Source organism: Lacerta agilis, chromosome 4 (genome assembly GCF_009819535.1).
Source record: "Lacerta agilis isolate rLacAgi1 chromosome 4, rLacAgi1.pri, whole genome shotgun sequence".
Lineage (NCBI taxonomy): Eukaryota > Metazoa > Chordata > Lepidosauria > Squamata > Lacertidae > Lacerta > Lacerta agilis.
Window position 1 is genome coordinate 2,608,041 of NC_046315.1, and position 22,560 is coordinate 2,630,600.

At 46.5% G+C, this 22,560-nt stretch overlaps 1 protein-coding gene across 1 annotated transcript in view; it reads left to right on the forward strand.

Annotated features, from left to right (window-relative positions):
* Positions 1–22,560, forward strand: part of LOC117045022 — a gene marked incomplete at its 3' end in the record, with an annotated part of 111,433 nt that overhangs the window by 43,500 nt on the left and 45,373 nt on the right. Inside the window, 1 exon segment of the mRNA XM_033145811.1 lies at positions 21,094–22,490. Within this exon segment, the coding sequence (XP_033001702.1) occupies positions 21,094–22,490 (1,397 nt within the window).

Here is a 22,560-nt window from a genome sequence, read left to right on the forward strand (position 1 = left end):
AAGTGGACCAAAAGACTTACAGGGTGATAAGTTAGGTCCTGGAGTTACACTAAGGAGGGGTGCAGGGGCTAAAAGCCTAGAAGTGCCACATAGTTGCCCTGTGAGCTGAGGTAACAGTAGCAGGGAGGGTTCATACGTGAGTGAATCCCTGGACTATAGGCCAAAAGGACTTTACATCCCAGTAGCCCAGAGCCAAGCCTTAAACCGGCCACGGTAGCTGGATTGGAGTACGACTTCCGGTTTGGGCGCCATCCCGAGCAGTTGGGAAATGTCTCAGCTCTGAGACAGCTCCGGTTTCCTCGGGGGTAGGAGCACCCGCAACCGCGCTGCGGGCTCCGGTAAACCACGGGAGGAGCATCCCGTGGTACAGGGTTTATTGCGGGCCCCACAAGTGCCGACCCGTTCTCAGGCAACCCTTGTAAAAGGGGCGCTTGAGCGAGCGGGCTCCGGCAAGGGGCTGAAGAGGCTGTCTCTAACCGAGGAAACACAGCGGCAGCAACTGCCGGATTTTGAGTGCCCTGCTCTTCCTCTATCTGGACCTTAAAGAAGTACTCTGTAAGTACGGAATTTAATTTTGGACCAAAAAGAACAATTTGGCTTATGGAGAGAGATTAAAATGAGGAAGTCCGTTTCTCTCCAATAGCGGTAACAGGACGGTAACGTCAAAGAAGCTGGAGCCGTTTTAAACTTGCTTTGAAGTTTAACTCTGATTTCGTATACCTTAGAGTCCCCTGTTTTTGGGGGTAAGACTAAGACTTTGATTGATTTCTTCCTGTGGATTATAAAGTATCAGGTTGATGTTACCAACCCTCTGGCTAAGGATCCCTGGCTGGTCCGGTAATGGTGGCTGCTGACTGGCTGGCGCAGTTGGAAAAGTACTGAAACCTTATCACTTCCGCCCAACTAATTCCCACGGTCTCCGCAGACCCAACAATGACACCAATTCAGGAGAGAATATTGTTGGAACTAAGACTACTTCAATCACTTCAGCAAAATCTCGCAGGAAAGTTTATCCAGATTGCAGCAACTTTGGGAAATTCTGCTCTATGCTCGCTCGAAGGAGAGGAGGTAGTGAAAGTGGACCCTGTGGAATCTTTGGAGGATGAATTGGCACTGGCTTCTAAGCAAGAGGGGCTTCCTTTATGTGAGAGGCAGGGAGCTCCCAACGGGAACATTATAGTTGACTTTTGGGGTGGCAGCCCAGAAGTTCAAGAAGTTCAAGAACAACAGGGAATCCAACAGAAACTTGAGAGTGGGGAAATGAAATGTTGTTATGACTTTATTGAAACAAGCTATCAAGAAGAAAGCTACACTCTGGAGAAGAAGCTACTTTTGAAGGGAAGCGTAGAAGTGAATGTGAAAGAAGTTAAATCAGTTTTGGATGAGATAATAGGAGAAGGAGAATCTGGACTGGTGGAAGGTTGGGGGGGAGACTGGGGGTGTGTGGGAAAGTTGAAGGATGGGAAACAAATGGGCAGGAGAGGGGTGGGGTAATGGGTGAATTATTAGAAAGGAAAGATTGACCACGGTATCCGACACCAGAGGGAAAATGGAATATGAGATTGGAAGAAATATTTAGGCATAGGTTATTTTGTGCTTTTTTTTGTTCCTTTTTTTAATAGACTGAGAATTGGAATCAGAAGATATATAGGCTATAGCATAAAAAAGTTAAGTTAAGAAAGGATATAAGAGGTAGTGATGTGTAATTTGATGTTTATTTTATAAAATAAAATTTTGGAGTTAAAATGTGTGGATAAGAATAAGGATTAAGATGTAAGATATAATGAGTATGATTGTATGACTAAGATTAGAGGGTGAAAAGTAGATATTACAATGTTACAAAGTTACTAAAAGAGGATTGGAAATGAACGCAGAGGAGAGGACGTGGGGAGGTCCCAATAGAATGTTAATAACCAGGGAAAGATAATGAGATTTTTGTTTTTTTTTGTAGTATTATAGTTTTGTAGTTTTGTAGTTTTGATATTTGTTTTTTGTTTGTTATTGTTTGTTTGATTGTGGTTTGTATTTGTCTTATTGGAAATTTAATATTTTTTTATAAAAAAAAGGAGTACCCTTGTTACTACAGGACACTGAGTGGAGGGGGGGAATGTTGGCAGTTTAGTCAGACCTCGAAGTACAGGTGGGGTGGGTGTGTAAGAGTACACAGCACGCCACCACAGAGAAATAAATAGTAACGGGGAATTTGAGAGGGGTTCCGTCGCATATATGCATTAGTAAATTTGTAGATAACTAAATCTGTAGACAATTTTAGACTATCAATGTGATAATTAACATAGGGTCTCTCAATTTTCCAGCTGAGGAATAATACCGAAACAAGGCCTTGTCCTGGCATTTTCATCTCATTTGTATTACAAACCTCAAGGAATAAAACCCATAAGAGACTTATATAATTTATATCTATCAAATCGTTAACTTGGCCTGAGTCCTTTGTGTCCTTTTAGCTTCTTTTCCTGAATCAGTTTTATAGCAGATTCTAAAGTCAAGCATTCTCAACTAGTGCCATTCAGTTGGCGCCAGAGGCATCAATAACCACCTCAACCTGTTCTGAAACCACCCCGCTGGTGATCTGGGAAAAAGATGTACGGAGCGTTTTACAGAGACAGAAGGCCAGAAAAGCTCCAGGCACAGATGGGGTGACTCCTCTTTGCTTGAAAATGTGTGCGGCACAATTGGCTCCTCTCCTCACAAAGATATTTAATCATTCTTTGGAGTTGTGTAGAGTCCCTTCATGCTTTAAACATTCTGTCATCATTCCTGTACCTAAGAAACCTTCCATCAGTGTGATGAACGATTATAGACTGGTTGCTTTAACATCTGTGGTAATGAAAGTCTTTGAGAGACTAGTGCTGGCCTATTTGAAAGACGTTACTGATCCCTTGCTGGATCCTTTGCAATTTGCTTATTGAGCTAATAGGTCAGTAGATGATACAATCAACATGGCATTGCACTACATCCTGCAACACCTGGATTCCCTGCGGGTCTATGTGCGAGTTTTGTTTGTGGATTTTAGCTCAGTTTTTAATACTATTGTTCCATCTAAATTGTTTTCTAAATTACTTCATCTTAATGTACCTGCCCCTGTTTGCCAATGGATATACAGCTTTTTAATGGACAGGAGGCAGCAGGTGAAGTTGGGGAAAATTATATCGAGCAACAATACCATCAATACCGGTGCTCCCCAGGGGTGTGTCCTTTCCCCACTGCTTTTCTCTCTATACACAAATGACTGTACCTCAACTGATCCATCAGTTAAGATCTTGAAATTTGCCGATGACACAACAGTTATTGGGCTTATCCAGGACGACGATGAATCCGTGTATAGGTGGGAAGTAGACCATCTTGTTTCGTGGTGCACCAGAAATAATTTGGTGCTAAATGCCCAAAAGACAGTGGAAATGGTAATTGATTTTAGAAGGCACTTTTCCGTCCTGCCACCACTTTCCATGGTTGTAGTAGTAGAGTCCTTTAAGTTCTTGGGCTCTATAATTTATCAAAACTTAAATTGGTCAGGCAACATCAATAGTATTATTAAAAATGTTGACCAGAGGTTGTATTTCCTGCGTCAACTAAGGGAATTTAAATTGCCCCAGGAAGTGTTGATCCAATTTTACAGAGGTATCATTTAAACTGTTCTCTGTAATTATATTACTGCTTGGTACAGACCAGCCTCCAAGATGGACAAGAAAAAGCTCCAACGAGCAGAACGAATGGCAGAAAGGGTAATTGGTGCTAGCTTGCCTTCACTAGGGACACTCTATGCTACGCGAGTTAGGAAGAGAGCAGAGGGAATTGTCTTATATCCTTTGCATCCCAGTCATCATTTGCTTGATTTACTTTCAGCTGGACGTTGCTACAGGACTTCATACACAAAATTGGCCAGGCCCAGGAACAGTTTTTCCCCTTGTGCCATTAAATTGTTAAACTCGTAGTTGTGTAGCGGAAAGGGAGGTCAGTTATGGGTGGGGTTTCTTTGATGTGTCATTGTATTGTGAGTGGAACAGTGTTTGTATAAGGTATGTTTACATTGCAACGTAAAAGGTAAAGGACCCCTGACCGTTAGGTCCAGTCATGTCCAGGGGCATCTTAAGTATATCAGGCGCCCTGGCATGACGCCGAACTCACGCTCCGCCGGGCAGCCGGAGGGCATGACGGGGATGGTGAAGCTGTGCTCCGCTGAGCAGCCAGAGGGTGGGGCGGGGACGGCCAACTCGCGCTCCGCCAAGCAGCCGGTGGGCGCGGCGGGGATGGCGAAGTCGTGCTCCGCCGGGCATCCGGAGGGCGTGGTGCGGCAGGTGCCGGCGGGGCTGGAGGGTGGAGGCACCCTCCAGGCCATGGCGCCCTGGTGCCTTGCGCCAGTAGGCTCTGGTCATGTCTGACTCTTGGCTTGCGGCACTCATCTTGCGTTAGTGGCCAAGGGAGCCGGCGTACAGCTTCTGGGTCGTGGACAGCATGACTAAGCCGCTTCTGGTGAACCAGAGCAACACACGGAAATACCATTTACCTTCCTGCTGGAGCGATACCTATTTATCTACTTGCACTTTGACGTGCTTTCGAACTACTAGGTGGGCAGGAGCGGGGACCGAGCAACGGGAGCTCACCCCGTTGCAGGGATTTGAACTGCCAACCTTCTGATCAGTAAACCCTAGGCTCAGTGGTTTAACCCAGAGCACAATGTACTTGGCCAATAAAATTATTCCTATTCCTACAATAATTAGGCCATATCTAGATTCTCCCTCACTCACTGGAACAGGACCAATTAAGTCAGAATGAACAAGTTGCAAAGCATGTGTAGAAATTCTATCGCTTCTACCTGGTATTGGTTGCAACTTTGATTTTGCTTGCTTGCATATAGCATAATCAAGGCATGTGCTGCACTTGTTAACTTTTAAATCTTCACATATTTTTTGCATGTTCTCCAGATATTTGAAACTTGCATGCCCCATTCTTCTATGCAAAGCATGGATGCAGTTTTTATGCAGGCAATTATAGTTTTGCTGACATAGTTCGGTTATTAACATATCATTTTTTCCAGCTTTAGGTCTCTCTGTGACCCAGGGGCATTTCTAGCCCCTTGGCACCCCTGGGGGTGGAGCATCGCGGGGGGTTTGCGTCCCGAAGTTGCCACCGATGGGGGCACCCCTTCGTGCAGCGGCTGCTCGTGCCTGTGCGAGGAGCAACCGCACGAAGGGGTGCCGGGCAGTGGATTTGGGAGTCTGCAGGCTGTGAGAGCCAGTGTGGTGTAGTGGTTAAGAGTGGTAGACTCGTAATCTGGGGAACCGGGTTTGCATCTCCACTCCCCCACATGCAGCTGCTGGGTGACCTTGGGCTAGTCATACTTCTCTGAAGTCTCTCAGCCCCACTCACCTCACAGAGTGTTTGTTGTGGGGGAGGAAGCGAAAGGAGAATGTTAGCCGCTTTGAGACTCCTTCGGGTAGTGAAAAGCGGGATATCAAATCCAAACTCTTCTTCTTCTGCTTCCCGAAGCCACCACCCGGCGGTGGCACCCCTTCCTGCCATGGCTGCTTGTGCCTGCGTGAGCAGCCGCCACACAAAGGGGTGCCGGGTGGTGGATTGGGCAGCCTGCAGAGACACACTAAGCTGCCGCCCGGGCTCCCTTTGCGGAGCGCAAGTCGGGGCAGGGAGAGGGACGGGCCAGCGAGGAGGGGGTGGCACTATTTTCACTGGAAGGGGAGGACTATTTTCGGCACTGCCGGAGTGGAGCCACAGGGGCGGCCAGTGAGGGGAGGTGCCACCCCTCCTGGCTGGCCACCCCTGTCGCTCTACCCCGGCAGTGCCGAAAATAGCCTTTAAAAAATAAAAATAAAAATAAAAATTTTTAAAGCCCAGGGGGCGGGGCCACCGCCCGAAATGTCACCCTCAGCAGGGTGCTGCTGGCCCCCCCGCCCCCCCTTGCTACACCCCTGCTGTGACACCATCACTGGGTGGAGAATGCTGTAAATAGTACAAGCCATCCACCATTTTTGTAAAAGTAATTACCTTGCCCTGCTTCTTAATAAAACACTCATCACCCTCAAAAATAAATTCAAAACCAACATTTGTAAGGCATGAAATTGACAATAAAGAAGATTCTAGTTCTTCAACAAACAATACATCACTCAATTCTGCATCAGACATGGCAGATAACACATACCTATACCTGAGTTTGGGCAATGCCATCCATCAGCAAGACAAATGCTGTTCTTGCCTTTTGATAATTTGCTCAGGGTTGTAAAGCAGTCAGGGCTGTTCATTATGATTCTGACAGAGCCAGAGTCCAAAATGTAGCTGTCTGGAAAACTTTTCTTTTCTTGTGGCGGTCAAGACGAAATGCGTCCGCTTTTCTGTCTCACTTGGATCGCTTGCTCTTCCTGTGATTTTCACACTGCAATCTTTTTTCATGTGCCTGAGATTGCCACACCAAAAGCATTTCTTCGCCAACATGGCACGATCCATGGAGTGTTATTTGGTCCCTTCTCCTCCTGAGAATCTGGGTCTCTGGTTAGCACAGCGACTCAAACTCCTCCAGTCTGCCTTCTCCCTCAGCTTTTCAGATTCCTCCTGTAGACGGGTTGTCACATACACCATCGATAAATCTTCTTGCCTTATGCTTTCCAGAGAGGCTATCACAATATTAAAGCTTGGTGGGAGACTGGATAGCAGGATATAGACTTGATTCAGGTCTGGAAAACTTTTATCTCTCCTTTGCAACTGGAGGAATAACATGCAGAAAGTCTGGAGGTGTGTTGTTAAACATCCACCTTCAGGCAGCACAGTTCTGTACAGCCTCCTAGTTAGTCTAATTATTGAACCAGCGCTGTCAGACAGGTGTATCTGACATAGACAATCCCAATATTGTTTGGCAGAGTCCAAATCTGCAATGTGCAGGACCTGTGGCTCCTCTAAAGCCAACAAAATGTGCGCTCTGGCTCTATCATCTTTTTAAAAAAATTATTTTTATTCATTTTACAATAAAAAAGTACAAACAAAACATAAATACAACACAGACACACTAATACAAATACAAATTTTCCTTGTATCTTAGTAACATTTTTCTTTCTCATTTTCTTTATTTATTTATTTATTTGATTAGTTCGTTTTCCATTTTGCCAAAGAAACCAACTAAGAGAAATGAAAAGGAAAAGGGGGGGGGGAATCTTCACATTCCTGCTCAGAGTGTTGTGGCTTCAAACCAGTTTCCACACAGTGCCAAAGTCTATCACATTTTAGAACCAGTTAAAGTTTGAAAGCCCAAGTCAAGTAGTTCTTTCCATTCAGACGTTCCATCTGGGCAGTGTTGCCAAGATTAATAAACTGCACAGGTTGCTGAGCTGGCATGGCTTCTGCTCCTTGCTGCATCGGGTCTGCTTCTTTGGTACGCGGCCTCACCACTGGAACTTCAGTCCCTTCGAGGTCCTCACCGACAGCACCCTGATTCTCCAGCTTTAGCAATTCGCCATCAATTAAACACTGGGCCCCATAACCTGTTGCGCAGCGTAAATTAATAATGCATAGTTTTCAGTGAAATAATAAGAGCTTTACTGAGCTAAAGTAAACTTCTTCATAAACAACATGGTTCCAAACAGTTTGAATGAGATTTACATACTGACTCTGCTCACAACTGAGGCAGACTGACTCTGACTGAAATCTTACTGAGAACATAGAAAGAAAATGGCTGCTGCTTTTAAGGAGAGAGTCACATGTCAGAGTGATTCAGCAGTTAGGCCTGAATAACTTTAGTAGGCCCGAATGATTGTGCAGTCCAAGTACTTCCCAGCCTGCTTTGCTGCTTCTGCTCTCATGTGTCTTTGTCACATGACAGTCACCCCCCAGGTTTTTTTTAGTTTTTTTTTCAAACGCAAACTTTTATTCTTCCGCAACTTGCCATACAATTTCCCTTTCAATTTGCCCTCTTAAAAAATAAAAGAAATAAGCTCACAAAGGTCACGAGGAAAACAAAATACAAGAAAATACAAATGTGGACAGGTCCTGAACCACTTGAACCTAGAAGAGAGGAGCAGGGGAGAGTGACTCAGGAGCTCCAATGGGTGTGGTGTGCTTGTGTCTGTGCGGGGGGCGAGAAAGGATAAGGCCAATGGCATTGAACAGCTGGAGAGATGCAAGATGGAGCCAGGCAGAAGTGTAGTGGTTGGAGGGCTGGACTAGGAGTACTTGAGAGAGCAGGATTCGAATCTCCACTCAGCCATGAAGCTCCCTGGTGGACCTTGGGCCAGCCTAGCCTACTTCGCAGGGCTCCTATGAAAAGAAAAAATGGTGGCAGGGAGAACCATGAAGGCCACCTTGAGCTCCTGGGAGGAAAGTGGGCTAGGAATGTCCTAATAAAAGTGGAGGATGAGTGGGGAGAGAAAAGGGGAAGGCAGGGAAGAGTGTGGAGGAGCTGAGCTCCCTGGAGAAGACTGGCCGGGTCGATTTCCAGAAAGCCAAGGCTGTGCAGGAGACCCCAGGACTCAAACCACTACCACCACCACCCCTGGACCAAGAGAAAGGGAAGGAATCCTACTTACAGCCTGCCCATTTCTTCCAGGAAAAACTACCACCCTCTTTTCTAAATTAGCTAACTATTTAAAATGCTCATCCAAGCCTAACTCAGACCCCAACCCCAGCCCTAAGCCTACCCCTAACCCTGAGTACTCTATGTACAAAACAAATATATACAAAATATATACCAAAGAGGCACAAATGTGCACAAAATAAAAATATAAAATATTAAACAAAAGAACAATAAAATAAAAACAAAAATATTAAAAATAAAAACAAATCAAATAAAAACAAACAAACAAACAAATAATCAACCACTAAAGCACACCTGTGTCAAGAATCTCAGCGGGCTGAAAACAAACCAAGGCAAAAGCAAAAGCTGTGAGGGGGAATGAGGGCTCTTAGCTGCTTTGTGCAAAATGAATGAAATAAAGTGTTAAAATAAAGTATAAATAAATCAAATAAAAGTAATAAATGAAATCATAATCAAAATAAGAAATTGAGAGTATAAGAATCCACTGAAGGCCTCGCCTAATCCTTCGCCAAACACCACCAACTGCAGAGTGGGGGGCAAAGAGCCCAGCCAGCGGGAAGCAGGTCTGAGGGGCCCAATCCCTAAGCCAGCAGGATCCTCCTCTCCTGCAGATGCACAACCCCTTCCCCAAAGCCCCTCCCTCCCCCACTTTCCCATGGGGGTCCCCCACACCACCCATCACCTGCTTGGAGCACTTCAGGGTTCGGAGCCCCCTGAGCTGAGCTGCCTGGCACTTCTGAATCACCTCCAGCAGGTACAGCTGGTCTTCCTCCAGCAGCTGAAAGGCAAAAGTCAGGCTGTCAGTTCCTCACCAGCCAGTGCGATTATTTCAGCAGGGCTAGAACTCAGGACCCGCTGCCTTGAGGGAAATCTAAGAGCCCTTTGGCAGGGGAAAGGTCTCCCTTGGGTGGTGGTGGACTCTCTTTCCTTGGAGGTTTCAAAGCAGAGATCGGACGGCCATCTGCCATGAATGCTTTAGCAGAGATTCCTGCATTGCTGGGGGTTGGACTAGATGACCCTCGGATCCCCTCCTATCTCTCCACTCCTGAATTCCTTTCCTCCTGCAAAGCCATTTCCCCTGAAGCTGTTCCTCTGGTTTCTGGACAACGGAGGGAGATGCTCAGAGTCCAACCAAGAGCCTCAACCCCAAAAAGATATCTGGGCATTGGCGTAGCCCCCCCCCCCCCCATAATCCATAAAAAGAATAACAATCTGAGGTTCTGCAAACCGAGAGAGGGCTGAGCTGGGCGGAATCGGCTTTGCAAGGGTTAAAGGGAACCGAGCGGACTTCCTAGAGAGGACAGGAAGTGACGGTGATCCAAGTCCTCCAGAGCACAGGCCCCTCCCTCCCTCCCTCCCCCCTCCCTCTCCTGCAAGGGCTGCATGGCTGTCCCCTCCTGGGATCTGGTGAGTCTCCTCTCTCTCTCTCTCTCTCCCCAGAGGGTGCAGTGGGGAGGCGGTGGGGGTCCCAGGGCTGCAGCAGGGGGGGGCAGCCTGGGGGGCCTGGTCTGCTCATGCAGGGGGAGGAGAGAGAGGGGCCTGCCAGGGAGGGGCCAGGTCTGCAACGCTCTCCCTTCTTCAAACAAAGGACTTTAACTCTGTGTGACTTCGCTCAGCCTCATTGCACAACAGAGGAAAAGTGCAAATGTTTTTCCAAAGCTGGGCGAGGAGGTGGACTAGCCCCCCCCCCAAAAAAAACACGTGGAGGAAGGAAGGAAAGGTGGGAGAGAAAGGGCAGGAATAAAGAGAGGGATCCCAGCCCATAGTCTAGCTGCTGCATTGCAAACCGGTTTCCCAAAGTCTCCAAGGGCAGCTCCACACGGAGGCCACTGCAGCAATCCCCACCTAAATTTCAAAGGAGATGTCTCTGGCCCCACCCACTTGGCCCTCAGGGGGTTGGCCAGATACATACCTGGCCCTCAGAGCAAAGAAAAAGGGACCCCACCCCAGGAGTCTGTCTTGAGAGCGGCAGAGAGTCCAAGTGCAAGAAAAGGAGACAGAAGCAGGGGAGTGGGGGGTGGGGGTGGGGAGGAACTCCTGAGGACCCCCACTAGAGCCAAGCATCCATTTTTCAGAAGATACAAATGACTCAGTTCTGACTTCATGCATTGACTGGAAGGCAGCAGAAACCAGGTTCATTAATCTCACAGAAATCCCTTCAGTCGCCTCCACATTTTGCGTTGCTAGAAGGCTATAAACTTATTTCTTCTCCTCTTCCTCATCCTCTTTCTTTTCAAAAAGAAAGCTCAAGGTCTGGGATGTGGTGCAGTCCAGCCCTGGTTCCCAGCAAGACTCATCCATGCTTGCTCAGGGAACCATTTCCCCCCCTGTCCTACAAATTCTGTAACAGAACAATGTATTTGCTTTGTAGGATTTGCTAGAGCTTCTCATTCAGAGGGACAGAACTTGGCAGAAGACCAAAGGGTTCCTTCCGATCTCTCGGAGGCTTCCTGAGAGCACAGATGGATGAGCGAGACTCAGCTGGCCCTGGAGCAGGAAGAGGCCATGCCATCCAAACTGGGAGCAGTGGGGGATTCTGGGAAAACTCTGTGCAGAAGATCCTGGGTGAGGAGGACTCCCTCCGCTCAGAGGTACAGAGCCGGCAGTTGAGGCAGTTCTGCTGCCAGGAGGCCAAAGGACCCCGAGAGTTGTGTAGCCAACTCTACCACCTTTGCCACCAGTGGCTGAAGCCAGAAAGGCACACGAAAGCTGAGATGCTGGACCTGGTGATCTTGGAGCAGTTCCTGGCTGTCCTTCCCCCGGAGATGGAGAGCTGGGTGAGGGAATGCGGAGCGGAGACCAGTTCCCAGGCGGTGGCCCTGGCCGAAGGTTTCCTCCTGAGTCAGGCAGAGGAGAGAAAGCAGGTGAGAGAGACTTTCCTCTGGATTCTCCCAAGGGGCTCCAAACAGGACAGAGAACATCCCATAATGGTCTGCTGATGGCCCACCCGTTTTCTGGGAAAGCATACATGGAATGAGATCTCACACCCTTCAAGTCTTTGTCATTCTCTTTCTAATATTTCTCAGCATTCTCTGTTTTGAATCCTTGTTTCTTTTTCAGGGAAAAGATCATTTTGCAGAAATGGACCTGGATTCCTGTGAGGCAGAGAGGCCTCCGTTGGACACCAGAGAGAGGCCACTGGGTAAGGAGGAAGGTGGTTTTTCCTCCGTTTGGTCTCATTGTGTTGGTTTTCCAACTCATCTGAGGGTTCTTTTCATCTTGTTTTGGGGGGAGACAGTTGGCAACAAGGGTTCAGAGAAGGGAGATGTAGGTATTTCTGCACAACAAACATATGAAACGGGCACAAAAGTCCAAATGCTCTCAGCATGTAATGCTTTCTCAAAGGCCCATCTGTAGTTAGAGATGCCCTGTTTCACCTGTGAGAGAAGCAGGCACTCCTGGCGTCCTGTTTACTATTTCTCTCTTGCAGGTGACAGAATTATGCCGGCAAGACCTCCTTATTCGTCTTCTCATGGGGGCAGAAGGGAAGCAGCGGCTGTGGAACCAGATAAGGTCAGGGGAAGCTGCCTTGTGGGGACAGAGGCCGAGGGATGGAGCGACGTCGTGGACTGGTTGGGCACAGAGGATTGGTGGGAGGAAGGAGCCAGGGAACCAGGAAGGGAAGACGTCATAGAGGCCAAGGAGTGGAGGTGGAAGAAGGATGGGCGGTCAGAGGGGGAAGAGGGAGAAGCCTGGGAATAATAATAATAATATTTATTATTTGTACCCCACCCATCTGGCTGGATTTCCCCAGCCACTCTGGGCGGCTTCCAACAGAAATCAAATACAAAAATATCATACATTAAAAACTTCCCTAAAAAGGGCTGCCTTCAGGTATTTTCTGAATGTCAGGTAGTTGTTTATTTCCTTGACCAATATTTTATCCTATGCCCACCCTTTCAAAAAACCCGCCCCATAAGTCAAAAGTGACGAAGTCCTATGTCTGTCCATCTTCTCGCAGCCGTGTAGCCTTCACACAATGCAGTGGCAGCAACCTAAGTAAGTTCACTTGTTTATCATCCTCCTGGATCGGATCTTTAACATTTTCAAAGTCTTCTTGTATAGAAATTCCATTTAATGTGTCTTGTTCCAGTTCCTCCTTCTCAGCATTGTCGAGTTCTTCTTGGGTATAAATTCCATTTAGTATGGCTCCTTTCAATTCTTCCTTTTCCTTTTGTTCTGGTATTGAGTCCTCCAGGTTACTCTCTGTCTCCAATTCTCTATTCTGTAAAGTTGGCTTCAGTCCTTCTGCCAATTGTCCAATACAGTTTATTCCCACGGCTACTTGCTGCAAGAGTTCTAAAGCTTGTTTTATAAACTGCGGAGACCATTTTCCCTTTGTCATTTCAAGGCCGAGTTTCAGCTTCCTAGTCAAAACAATTTATTTCTTACTGCGTTGTTCACCATTTTATTTAATTCATACCAAACTCTTCCAGACCTCCGGGAAGAAGGAAAGTATATTTTCCAAGCCTGTCCAAATCAAATCCACTCTTAAATCCTTTGCAAGAAACGCAAATACAGAAGTTTTCTTTGTTTCAATGCATTGGCAATAGCTTCAGTTTCAATATCACACTGTCTCTTAATCTTCAGCAGAGAGGGACTGACCTCCGTTTTTAGAATCCCTTCCGAATCAAATTTTAAAAAGGATTTTCTTTTAAAAATGGGTACTCACAAAGTCCAAATGTATTCTTGGAGAAATCGGAGCGCTCCAGCTGTCAGCAGCCACTACTTCTTACTGTGCCTGGTAGTGTTCTCCTCCACAGTGCCCCAGCCTTCTACCCCGTTCGCAAAACGGCCGCCCTTACAAGGGCTTACCAGCGAATAAGGGAGGCTTTCCAGACAACCGCTGGAACCATGCCTCCAGGACTCTCTACCTGGAGTTTTTACCAGGGGTCGCAGCGCAGTTGCAACTCCCCAATCCAGCACAATAACGGAAAAACCTCGGAACTGAGATTTTTCCCGACTGAACAGCTTGGCTCTCCGACCGGAAGTCCAAATCATTAGGTTCTTATCCCCCATATCCCACGTGGAGTTCCGTAGAAAAGCCAATCAAATTAAAAGTTTAATTGTGGATTCACCAATGGCAAGGTGATAAGCATTCATCTCCTAGCTGTCAGAGAACAAGGCAGTTGCTAGTTATTTACACTTCAAAGCAAATAGCAAAAGGAAACTCCCTCACATTCTGATTTATAGTAGCATATAAATCAGGTAACCTCCTTCCCAGCTTTTACTGGCAGGTGCAATTAAACTTACATAGTAACATTCCACTTCCTCCCTCCCTGCGTGTCTCTCAGAGCCAGAGCCAGGAGACTTCTGACAATGGAGGAGGAAAGGCAGGCTGCACACTGGCGTACCGTTCAATCGCTTGCCAGAAACCTCAGAGAGGAGGGGACTTTGAAAGCTGTGGGGAGCCAGGGGCCTTCACTCCCGGCAACCGATTCCGTGGAGGAAGACCATGTCATGGAATTCTACTCAATACTGATCCAGAGCAGAACTCCAACGTATAGTTAGCAGAGTAAAAACTTTAACATGTTACAGGATCCCCCCAAAACCGACCAGAGGCAATTGTATTTCATCCAGCAGAGCTTTCCTGCTACTGAAGGCAAATGAGCAGTTGTCCCAAATCCCAAACGTTCAGGGTTGGCCCTGTCCATAAGAAATCCAGTTGCAGCAGAATTAACTGGAACTTACAATATGTCTAAACCTTAACACTCAGCATACTACGTACAGAACAGCAGAAGGAAGAGAGACAGAAAGAGAAATTGAAACCCAGGCTCCTTCTGGCCTCTTATTATAGTCAGCATAACCTTGACAGAAGAGATAACAGAACCACTTTAACCTAGCTGTGCTCGCTTCTCTGAAGGAATAACCCAAACACCAGGAACTTTCTGCTCGTTTCTTTTATGCAGAGAAGCTTCCAGAACCCTCTTGAATTAATTAAAATAGGAAAGAGCTCTACATATCAGATCAATACTTTTTGTACCAAGAAATAAAAACTGACACTCCCCGCATTTATTAGGTGCAGGAAGTACTGATATGCAAGACACCTATAGAAAATCATTGCATGTACACCATCCTTCCATAAGAATAAATCCTAGCCTTTTTTTGGTAGACCTGCAGTTCACCAGCAGACGACACAATCTGACCAGATGCTTCTGTGAGCAGCAGAACGACACCCTGACTCCTAGAAAAAGACAACTCAACTTTCTCAAGCTAAATGTAGCCGATCGCATTATAAAACAAAACACTACCTATGAAACCTGACACAGTTAAGGAAAAAACACGACTCACTTGTCAGGGATCGCCTGGCTCCTTGCGAGGAGAGGGTGAGGGGAGGTCCTACTCGGCAGGAGAGCCAGGGCAGAGGTATTCCTTGGGAGGAACGAGGGGAGAGAGGTCCTCCTCCCGAGGAGGAGTAGGACAGGAGGACTACTCAAGGGGAAGGGCTAGGAGGAGGTTCTACTCGCGAGGAGGGCAGGGAAAGAGGTCCGCCTCGGGAGGAGGACAGGGAGAGCAGCCTTTCGCGAGAGGAAGTCTCACTAAGTTACTGGGAACCCCAGCCACTTCGGTCAACAGACTCTTCCTCCTCCTCCAGCATTTCTCCTGAGGTCTCTCCGAGGAGGAGGAGCAGAGGGTTGGAGGCACTGGGCAAAGACCCAGCACCACCAGCCAGAGAGGATTTGAGGAAGAGATGCTGCTTCCGGCGCCGGCACAGCATCGGGGGATCAGGAGGCAACACAGACGTCATTTTGGGGTGCCGAAACTTTGGTGTTGGGCAAGAAAATGGAGAGGGGCACTTCCGGATTCTGCTAGTGACTGAGCAGTCATGTTTTGAACTAGCTCTACAATGTAAATAGGAATGCACAATAAATAGTCTTGATGAATAGATGCAGAAAATAATGGAGTAACAAGAACTCAGGCCACAGTAATGGTTTGATTAATTTCAGTTTTACAATTGTTTTGTAATATTATTTCTTAGTATTTGTGTGTTGAGTGGAAACAAAGCACCAGGACACGGCCCTGTTTCGGAAATTCTTCCTTCTTCAGCTGCAACAATCAGAGACCCTATGTAAATTACCGCCACAACAGTCCAAAGTTATCTAAAAATTATATAAACAAATATATGAATCTGGATTACCTAATTCTAAACTCTGTGACACCAGCCTTCTAAATGTCGCCATTAGGATTAATCTGTAGCTGCAGTTTTCATGGAATCCTAGAGTTGTAAGGGTCATCAAGTCCAACCCCCTGCATTGCGGGAATCTCTGCTAGATCATCCAAGACAGATGGCCATCCAAACTAGGATTATTATATTTCTATATTCATCATTGAATGCTAAAATAGGCTTCTAAAGCAGTGGACAAACAGGAACAAATAGTGGCCTGGATTCACCTAACCAGCCCCATCCGCTGAAAAATGGGGCCTGCCCCCCCATTCCTCCCCCTCTCCATGCTCCCATAAACCCCCTGAATTTGACTCTAGGGCAATGGGAGGGAACTCCCCAGAACAGCTCACAAGGAGAGGAGAAAGGGGATCCTTGCATCTGGGAAACTGGAATGCTTGCGTCGGCAGAATGACTTGGAAAACACAAGGTGGAGTACCACCTATTTGCACAAAGACGAACACGCATTATTAAAACGCAGAATAAAATAAGCATCCATTAATAAAATGTGCAGCAAAGCAATTCATTTGAAACCACACCGCAATCACTACCGAAGGAGTCTCAAAGCAGCTCACATTCTCCTTTCCCTTCCTTCCCCACAACAAACACTCTGTGAGGTGAGTGGGGCTGAGAGACTTCAAAGAAGTGTGACTAGTCCAAGGTCACCTAGCAGCTGCATGTGGAGGAGTGGAGACACAAACCCGGTTCACCAGATTACGAGTCTACCACTCTTAACCACTACACCACACTAGCTCTCTCTGTTGGAAGGAAACAACAGAGTATTGTGTAGCAGATGATATTTTTGCTGTCTCAGAGGAGGACATTTCCCTTTTTCTTTCAGGGTCCAGTGTGCTTTGAGGATGTCGCTGTTCGTTTCACGGACGAGGAGTGGGCGTTGCTGGATCTTGACCAGAGAGCTCTGCATAAGGACGTCATGGAGGAGAATTGTGGGATCGTGGCCTCTCTTGGTAAGGCTCCCTGTGGGATCGTCATATCTGCCTGGAAATTCAAAAAATACCTCTATGTGACCAACCTCATATATTTTCTCAGAGCTCAACAGCGCCCCCTATAACACCTGGGAACCTAACACCCCCACAATAAACAGTAACTTACAGTTTTTTCTATGAATAGTCTTCCTCAAATTATTCCTTTTTCTACCACAATTGGGCTGGTCTGAACTGCCCAGGCCATCTTGAATGTCAGTTTCAGAATTGTTAGGAAAGATAAGTAGCTTCAGGTTTTCTGTTTTTGTTTTTGCTCCTGTCAGTCTTGGGTTGACCAAAGAGACGACAGACATTGGAGATGGAGGGGATGCCATGACTGGGCCAAACAACATCCATCCCAGAGAAGAGCCAGGCTGTTGTTGTTGTTGTTCAGTCGTTCAGTCGTGTCTGACTCTTTGTGACCCCATGGAACAGAGCACGCCAGGCACGCCTATCCTTCACTGCCTCCCGCAGTTTGGCCAAACTCATGCTAGTACCACTGTAGTAATAATAATTATTTTTATTTATACCCTGCCCATCTGTCTGGGTTGTCCCAGGCACTCTGGGAGGCTTTTAACATATATATAAACATGAAACATAAATAATAATGATCTGATCCCATATAAAAGGAACATTAAAATGAACAACTTATACTAGTGGCCAAAATTGTGGAAACCTTTTGTGGAAAGTTTATTTCTGAGGTTTGATGGCTCACAACACTTTTGAGTGGAATAATACCATAAAATAATATATCAGTGGAAAGATAATTTAATGAAGAAAGTAAGGCAATAACTTTTATGAAGGAGTGTTTATTAGAACAGCGGTCATAAAGAAAAAATGTGAAACCATTCGTAACCATTGGTAACCTTTAGCTTTAATTACGGCCTTCCAACACCTTCCCATGAAGTGAACCAAGTTTTTAGTTTTGCAGCTCTAACAATGTGAAACGAATAATGAATTATTGCCTCTGTTAATTGGGCTTTATTGCTGGGTTGCTTTTGACTAGCAAGTTTCTTTAGTTGGCTCCATAGATTTCCAATTGGGTTAAAGTTTGGGCTATTCTCAGGCCATTCCAGCAGTGGAATAGGATTATCTTGAAAGCACCTTAGAATTCTAACATTTAGACCAGTCCTTGCACTGAAGTTCACATTACCGTATTTTTCGCTCCATAAGACGCACTTTTCCCCTCCTAAAAAGGAAGGGGAAATGTCTCTGCGTCCTATGCAGCGAAGGCTCTTCCTCCGATTGCTCTACACGGAGCCAGGAAGTAGGGGTCTGGCCCTCCTTCCCAACGCACTGTACAGCGATTGCAGCGAGAGCCGGTAAAACTCTTGTGTGCAGCTCCTGCTTTGCTCACAGCTTTCCCCCCACAATGCATGCTGGGCCCATGCTCACTCGCCCCACTCCCTCAGCATGCTTCCCTTTCCCAGCCTCTCTGTTCCTGACCCCACACCCCATTCTTCCCTCAGTGAAGGCATCATCTCCCTCCCTGACCCCACACCCCATTCTTCCCTCAGTGAAGGCAGCATCTCCCTCCCTGACCCCACACCTCATTCTTCCCTCAGTGAAGGCAGCATCTCCCTCCCTGACCCCACACCCCATTCTTCCCTCAGTGAAGGCAGCATCTCCCTCCCTGACCCCACACCCCATTCTTCCCTCAGTGAAGGCAGCATCTCCCTCCCTGACCCCACACCCCATTCTTCCCTCAGTGAAGGCAGCATCTCCCTCCCTGACCCCACACCTCATTCTTCCCTCAGTGAAGGCAGCATCTCCCTTCCTGACCCACACCCCATTCTTCCCTCAGTGAAGGCAGCATCTCCCTCCCTGACTCCACACCCCATTCTTCCCTCAGTGAAGGCAGCATCTCCCTCCCTGACCCCACACCCCATTCTTCCCTCAGTGAAGGCAGCATCTCCCTCCCTGACCCCACACCCCATTCTTCCCTCAGTGAAGGCAGCATCTCCCTCCCTGACCCCACACCCCATTCTTCCCTCAATGAAGGCAGCATCTCCCTCCCTGACCCCACACCCCATTCTTCCCTCAGTGAAGGCAGCATCTCCCTCCCTGACCCACACCCCATTCTTCCCTCAGTGAAGGCAGCATCTCCCTCCCTGACCCACACCCCATTCTTCCCTCAGTGAAGGCAGCATCTCCCTCCCTGACCCACACCCCATTCTTCCCTCAGTGAAGGCAGCATCTCCCTCCCTGACCCCACACCTCATTCTTCCCTCAGTGAAGGCAGCATCTCCCTCCCTGACCCCACACCCCATTCTTCCCTCAGTGAAGGCAGCATCTCCCTCCCTGACCCCACACCCCATTCTTCCCTCAATGAAGGCAGCATCTCCCTCCCTGACCCCACACCCCATTCTTCCCTCAGTGAAGGCAGCATCTCCCTCCCTGACCCCACACCCCATTCTTCCCTCAGTGAAGGCAGCATCTCCCTCCCTGACCCCACACCCCATTCTTCCCTCCGTGAAAGTACGGTAGCATTTATTACTACTCGGGAGGAGGAGGTGGTAGCAGCAAGATGAACATTTGGGGGTGCCCCACATGCACCCCACGCAAGACCCTCATTCAGCCACTGGTCTTGCTGGGACAGTAGTGCCTGCCTTTGCAGAAGTGTGAAATTTGAAGAGTGGCTGTGGTTTGGTTCTTGCATTGTGTAAGTTTGACTTTAAATGGGAATTGAATCAGATTTCTCCCTCATTCCTCCCTCATATGAAAGTCCCCAGAGCTCTCTGCAATGAGCAAAAAAGAAGAAAGTCCCACATCTTTTGGGTTTATTAAAATAATTGTGTAGGTCCAAACCATATAGTCCTTCGATCTAAGGGACTCAGTGGTGGAAGCTCATATATTTCCTTTGCCAGCCCCTCTTAGTAAGGGATAAAGTCTCTCCTCGTTTGTTAATGACAGTGATGGTGGTTCTTAATGCCATTGTTGACTGCTGTTCACTTTACATTGTTGAAATATTCTAATATACTGGTAGTTTTTTAATAGTTTAGTTAGTACATTTGATTCAGAATATTTTTTTCTTGTTTTCCTCCTCTAAAAACTATGTGCATCTTATGGTCTGGTCTTACGGAGCGAAAAATACCATACATTGCACCATGTAATCTTGTATACACCCAGATGATTTTCTTCTGTCATGTAGGGACAGTGTCTCCATTCTTCGATCGTCACTTCCTTTGTGCACCTTTTCCTGCCTTTACCAGTCTGATTTTGTAGAGACTGAGTCTCCTTATACCTTTTCAAAAATATAGAAAGGCCAGGTTTAGTTAAGTTTCCCCCATCTCTCTCCTAAATTCTTCATAACTGTAGCCTTGTTCACTTAATAGTACAATTTAACATCGCTTTCTGGGTGACCAGTCAACTCTTTGTGCCATTTCTATAATTTTATTATGTTTTACAACCTCACTAAATGAAATAACACAAAAACCCCAACTTGATAGCAATCCCATAACACACTGACAAAAGTCAACCTGAGCAAGTTCTGCTTCCTTTTTCTTGTTATTTGGCTATAACATTTGATAGAATATGGGTAACTGAACAAACTTTGTTGGATTGCATTCCTGATTAAATTATATTTCCATTGATATATAATTTTATGACATTACTCCCAAAGAAGTGGTGTTATAAGCCATCAAACCTCTGAAATACACTTTTTTCCAAAAAGGTTTCCACAATTTTGACCACTACTGTATATCAAACAAAGCAACATTCAACAACTCATCAGAATCTAATAATAAAAATGTTGGTTAATGACAAAAAACACAGGTAATGAACACACACCCAACTCCCTGTTGGTATTTTTACCACTCCCATTGCAAGAATCTGGTGCTCTTATGTTATGAGAAAGGAGGGGGCGGAAACTGCTCTTCTGTTCTTCCATCCCTGACACACAGAGAGAAAGTTTTCACTCTTATCTATGTAGTGATAAGATGGCTGCATGAGAACTGAAACACTAAAGCATGCCTGTAGTTTGTAGTAGTTTTAGAAATAAAAAAGGCACGCTTCAAAACCTCCACAGCTTGTTTCCACTTTTATACTCTGCTAAAGTCTGGTGATTGCAATGAGAAGTTGTGAGTCCACCAGCACACGTTCTCCGGGAGTGTGATCAGAAGGTCGGTGGAGGTGCTCCAGTTGCCTAGCCCAGGCAAGCGCTGAAGGCGTGGGTTGAAGTGGGCGTACTGACACTCCCTTCAGTTCTTCTCGATTTTTTCCTGAGGCACTAATCCCTTTTTGTCTCCATTGCAGATTGTGATGAATTGGAAATTGAGAACCAGGGTGACCATGACAAAATCCCCACAGAGGAGAAGCCACGTAAAAATTTGGAGTGTGCAGAAAGCTGCAGTCAGAGCTCCCATTCCACTTCCCATCAACAAAATCTCATTGGAAAGAAACTCTATCAGTGCATGGAATGTGCAAAGAGCTTCAGTCGGAGCTCCTCTCTTACTAAGCATCAAAGAATTCATACAAGGGAGAAATCCTATCAGTGTGTGGAATGTGGAAAGAGCTTCAGTCACAGCTCCGATCTCACTTTGCATCAAAGAATTCATACAGGGGAGAAACCCTATCAGTGTGTGGAATGTGGAAAGAGCTTCATTGACAGATCCTCTCTTACTAAGCACCAAAGAATTCATACAGGGGAGAAACCATATCAGTGCATGGAATGCGCAAAGAGCTTCACTCGGAGCTCCGCTCTTACTAAGCATCAAAGAATTCATACAGGGGAGAAACCATATCAGTGTGTGGAATGTGGAAAGAGCTTTAGTCACAGCTCCCATCTCACTTCCCATGAAAGAATTCATACGGGGGATAAACCCTATTGGTGTGCGGAATGTGGAAAGAGCTTCACTGACAGGTCCTCTCTTACTAAGCACCAAAGAATTCATACAGGGGAGAAACCATATCAGTGTGTGGAATGTGGAAAGAGCTTCAGTCACAGCTGCTCTCTTACTAAGCATCAAAGAATTCATACAAGGGAGAAATCCTATCAGTGTGTGGAATGTGGAAAGAGCTTCAGTCAGAGCTCCCATCTCACTTCCCATGAAAGAATTCATACAGGGGAGAAACCCTATCAGTGTGTGGAATGTGGAAAGAGCTTAATTGACAGGTCCTCTCTTACTAAGCACCAAAGAATTCATACAGGGGAGAAACCATATCAGTGCATGGAATGCGCAAAGAGCTTCAGTCGGCGCTCCTCTCTTACTAAGCATCAAAGAATTCATACAAGGGAGAAATCCTATCAGTGTGTGGAATGTCGAAAGAGGTTCAGTCACAGCTCCGATCTCACTTCCCATCAAAGAATTCATACAGGGGAGAAACCATATCAGTGTGTGGAATGTGGAAAGAGCTTTAGTCACAGCTCGCATCTCACTTCCCATGAAAGAAGTCATACAGGGGAGAAACCTTATCAGTGCATGGAATGCGCAAAGAGCTTCAGTCGGAGCTCCTCTCTTACTAAGCACCAAAGAATTCATACAGGGGAGAAACCATATCAGTGTGTGGAATGTGGAAAGAGCTTCAGTCACAGCTGCTCTCTTACTAAGCATCAAAGAATTCATACAGGGGAGAAACCTTTTCATTGTGTGGAATGTGGAACTAGTTTCAGCTATAGCTCCTCTCTCACTTCCCATCGGAGAATCCATACCAGGGAGAAACCCTATCAGTGTGTGGAATGTGGAAAGAGCTTCATTACGAACTCCACTCTCACTAAGCACCAAAGAATCCATACAGGGGAGAAACCCTATCAGTGTGTGGAATGTGGAAAGAACTTCAGGAAAAACTCCAATCTCACTTCCCATCAAAGAATTCATAGAATCATAGAATCCTAGAGTTGGAAGAGACCCCAAGGGCCATCCAGT